Here is a 4,494-nt window from a genome sequence, read left to right as displayed (position 1 = left end):
ACCATGTCAAGTCTTGTGGGATGATCTACGTGATAGATATTCCCTTGGCAACGGCCCTCGTATTCTAGAGTTAAAGGCTCAAATTGTAGATTGCAAGCAATGTGGTAGGCCGGTGGTGGTGTATTTTGGTGAGTTACGTAAATTACAAGATGAGTTGGCTAGTTATGTCAAAATTCCCAAGTGTACGTGTACAGCTGCTCCTGAATATGCTAAAATTGTTGAAAGTGAATTACTCCATCAATTTTGTATTGGTTTAGACCCAAAGTAATTTGGCAGTGTGGTGTCTACTCTCCTCATGATGGACCCTATTCCTTCTCTCAATGTGGCGTATACAAAGGTTGTGTCGGATGAACGTAAGCAAACCATCTCGGATGCTCACGATAATCGTCCAGATGGCGCTATTGGGTTTGCTGCGTCTGGTACGGCTCAGGGTCGGACTACTTGGTCGAGTAGTGGTGAATCTCGTGTATGTGATAATTGTGGCAAAAAGGGTTGTGAAGGAGAAGTGTTTTGATCTACATGGCTGGCCCGAATCTTTTAATTCTAGTGGGCGTGGTGATCAACGTGGTGGTCGTGGGTCAAGTAGAGGTGGTTGTGGTGGTTGTGCGCAAGGTTCTAGTGGTCATGGGTTTGCTGGCAGTGTGAGTAGTAGCTCAAAGCAAAATAATGGTGATGATATTAATGATGCTGACCGTACAAGTGCTCCAACTTTGAGTAATGAACAGTGGGTACAATTTATGAGTGCTATTAAGGGTATAAAAACACCCCCTTTAACTGACAATAATTCTCACGGTATGTATAATTCGGATGAGTGGATAATTGATAACGGAGCATCAAATCACATGTCGGGTGATTTAAATTTGTTTTATAATTTGCGTGATATTTTATTTCCCGTTGGTTTGCCTAATGGGAAAAGTACTACGACCACTACGAAAGGGAAAATAAAATTGCGTGATGGTTTAATATTAGACGATGTTTTATTTGTTCCCGAATTAAATTGTAATCTATTGTCAGTGTCTCAATTATTAGGAAAGCAAAAATATATATTTTTTTTCACTAACAAGCTATGTACTATTCAGGACCGCACTTTGGAGAACCTGATTGGAGCGGGGGTGCAGTATAATGGGGTCTATATCTTCCGGCCGGTCCGTGCTCGTAGTTTTCAAATCAATTCTATGGTGGTTCCAGATGCAAGTATGTTATGGCATAGGCGTTTAGGTCATCGTTCTATGAAAGTAGTTTCTTCTTTACTTGGAGTAGCTAGTAGTAGTATGAATAAAAATTGTGGTGTGTTTGATTGTCATATTTGTTTTATGGGTAAACAACCTCGAAACTCTTTTCCTTTGAGTATGAATAAAGCATCTAGTTTGTTGATTTGATACATTGTGATATTTGGGGTCGAATAGAGTATCGTCTAGTTGTAATGCTAGATATTTTCTTACTATTGTGGATGATTATATATTCTCGTGCAATATAGGTATATTTGATGATTGGAAAACATGAAGTGGGAAATTTGGTTCGTAATTTTTATTCTTTGATTAAAACTCAATTTAATAAAAAGATTAAAATTTTGAGAAGTAATAATGGGCAAGAGTTCTTGAGTTTAAGGTCCTTTTTCGATAAAAAAAGGAATATTGCATCAAACATCATGTGTTGATACTGCACAACAAAATGGTCGTGTTGAGAGAAAACATAAGCACATTTTAAATGTTGCACGGGCTTTACGTTTTCAAGCTAACTTACCTAAGTATTTTTGGGGGGAATGTGTTTTAGCTGCGGTTCATCTTATCAATTTGACTCCAACTACCATTTTACAAGGAAAATCCCCTCATGAATGTTTGTTTAGTAAACCTCCTTCTTATGATGAAGTGCGTGTTTTTGGTTGTTTGAGTTATGTTGTGAATAATTCGCATGCTAAGGAAAAATTTTATCCATATGGAAAAAAAGGATGGAGGTTTTATGATTTAGAGACTAATGAGTTTTTAATAAGCCGAGATGTGCAATTTGTTGAAGATACTTTTCCTTTTATTGATATATTTGATGAGTCGGAGAAAGTGCAATGGGAAAATTATTTTAATCAAGTTAGATTGTGGGATGATGAAGACTTTGATAATGATTTGCATGTGCCTACCCCTGTTTGTGAGATTGTTAGTGCTTCTGATGTGGCCTCTTTGCAAGATATGCATGCTACTGTGGAGGTTCATAATTTGCATGGTAATAGTGATTCTTTGCATGGTGATGTTAACAATATGCATGTGCCTGATAATGATTCAATTGGTGATGATGTTGCTACCGCCTCTCTTGAGTTGAGGGGGTGAACAAGTGCTCATAGTGACGTGGTAGGGGGTAATACTCCTAACAATGTTGAGGTTTTGGGTCGTGGTCATCGTACAAAAATCCCATCCTCGAAGCTCCGTGGTTATGTGACTAATACGGTTGTTCGACAGGCAATAGACCCCACTCCATCAACAACTATTGCTCCCGTCTCTCAATCATGTTCTTCTAGTAAACAATTTGATATAGCTTGTTATGTTGATTATAACAATTTTTCTATGAGACACAAGTGTTTTCTGACATCAATTTAAAGGGTAAAGAACCTTCCTCGTTTAGTGAAGCTATGAAACATGAAGGGTGGTGTAAGGCGATGAAAGAAGAAATTGATGCTCTTGAACGAAATGGCACATGGACATTGGAGGACTTACCTCCAGGTAAGAAGGCTATTGGTAGTGGTTGGGTGTATAAAATTAAATATACATCTACAGGTGAAGTAGAGCGACTTAAAGGTCGTCTTGTTGTGTACGGAAATCGACAGGTTGTAGGTGTTGATTATAACGAGACTTTTGCCCCTGTGGCAAAAATGGGGACTGTTAGACTTTTTCTTTCTATTGCTGCTTCTTTAAATTGGGAGTTGCATCAAATGGATGTTCATAATGCCTTTCTTCATGGTGATTTGGAGGAGGAGGTGTATATGCAGTTACCTCCAGGTTATAACTGTCCTACTCCAGGGAAGGTTTGTAAGTTGCGTAAGTCTTTATATGGTCTGAAATAGGCTCCTCGGCAGTGGTTTTCTAAATTGTCTAATGCCTTGAAATTGTATGGTTTCAAGCAATCGTATGCAGATTATTCATTATTCAGTTATATTTAGGGATCAGTCTCTCTGCATGTACTTGTCTATGTTGATGATCTTATTATTGCTGGTTCTTCTCATGATGCGATTATTCGTTTTAAATCGTATTTGAGTGATGTTTTCACATGAAAGACCTTGGTGTGATGAAGTATTTTTTGGGTATTGAAGTTGCTCGTGGTCCGGAAGGTATATTTTTGTCTCAGCGTAAATATGCTTTGGATGTGTTATCTGAGGCAGGAATGTTAGGTTGTAAGCCTATTGATACTCCTATGGAGCAAAACCATCGTCTTGCATATGCCGAGGGGGAGCCTTTCTCTCAAACTGATCAGTATCGTCGCTTATTTGGGCGACTTGTTTATTTATCTATAACTCGTCCAGAGTTGAGTTACTCTGTTCATACTCTTGCATAGTTTTTGAGTAACCCGCAGGTGCAACATTGGGATGCGGCAATTAGGGTACTTTGCTATATCAAAGGTAGTCCTGGTCAGGGTATATTGTTACGTCCTATGAAGGACATGTGTTTGACGGCTTTCTGTGATAGTGATTGGGCAGTGTGTCCTTTGACTCGTTGTTATTTGTCTGGTTATATGGTTTTTCTTGGTCGTTCCCCTGTCTCGTGGAAGACTAAGAAACAACCAATAATATCTCATTCTTCTATTGAAGCTGAGTATCGTGCTATGGCAGTTACAACTTGTGAATTAAAGTGGTTGAAATCTTTGTTGTCCTCTCTTGGTATTTTGCATCCCAAGCCTATGAAGTTGTATTGTGACAGTCAATCTGCTCTCCATATTGCTAAACATCCTGTTTTTCATGATCGTACTAAGCATATAGAGGCAGATTGTCACTTTGTTTGTGATGAGTTGGTGAATGGTAATCTAGCTACTGCGTATGTTCCTACAGGTCATCAGTTAGCAGATATTTTGACGAAGGCACTTGGGAAACGACAGTTTGGTTTTCTTCTTAACAAGTTGGGCATTCATGATTTACATGCTCCAACTTGAGGGGGAGTGTTAGGATATAATTATGTTGAGATATATTTTGTGAATATATTTGTATATATCTTGTTAGGATTTTTTGGCATGTTAGGTTAATGTTGTAAGCCTATATATATGTGTTTAATGGTAAAGGCTCATTAAGCCGTTTTCTCCCGATTGTTTTTATTGAAGTTTAACAAGGAAGATGATTATAATGTTTCTTTATTACCTACAGACAGAATTTATACCCCCAATCCTCTTCTAGATCCATTTCGCCCTAAAAGTATTTTGGTAGACCTCATCATTAGGGAAATTGAGTTTTCTTTTCTAGCAATCATGGTAAACAAAAATGAACTCAAAACCTACCGTGAACTACAAGAATCCCACTCCTAC

At 38.3% G+C, this 4,494-nt stretch overlaps 1 protein-coding gene across 1 annotated transcript; it reads left to right on the top strand.

The window, feature by feature from the left end:
* The first annotated feature begins 3,252 nt into the window (after window positions 1-3,252).
* LOC110696426 (uncharacterized mitochondrial protein AtMg00810-like) lies at window positions 3,253-4,128 on the top strand. The gene is made up of 2 exons (XM_021873713.1): window positions 3,253-3,480; window positions 3,556-4,128. The coding sequence occupies exons 1-2, from the start codon at window positions 3,253-3,255 to the stop codon at window positions 4,126-4,128; spliced, it is 801 nt and encodes a 266-aa protein (XP_021729405.1).
* The last annotated feature ends 366 nt before the right edge of the window (window positions 4,129-4,494 follow it).

This window comes from Chenopodium quinoa, unplaced genomic scaffold, assembly GCF_001683475.1.
Source record: "Chenopodium quinoa cultivar QQ74 unplaced genomic scaffold, ASM168347v1, whole genome shotgun sequence".
In the NCBI taxonomy this organism is placed as follows: Eukaryota; Viridiplantae; Streptophyta; class Magnoliopsida; order Caryophyllales; family Amaranthaceae; genus Chenopodium; species Chenopodium quinoa.
This window is presented reverse-complemented; position numbering and strand designations above follow the sequence as displayed.

Bases quoted from the DNA above. Each gene is read 5' to 3' on its own strand.
- LOC110696426 (XM_021873713.1), top strand. From the start codon at position 3,253: ATGAAAGACCTTGGTGTGATGAAGTATTTTTTGGGTATTGAAGTTGCT. The intron at 3,481-3,555 runs GTTTATTTATCT...AGTAACCCGCAG, and splicing joins GTCGCTTATTTGGGCGACTT to GTGCAACATTGGGATGCGGC.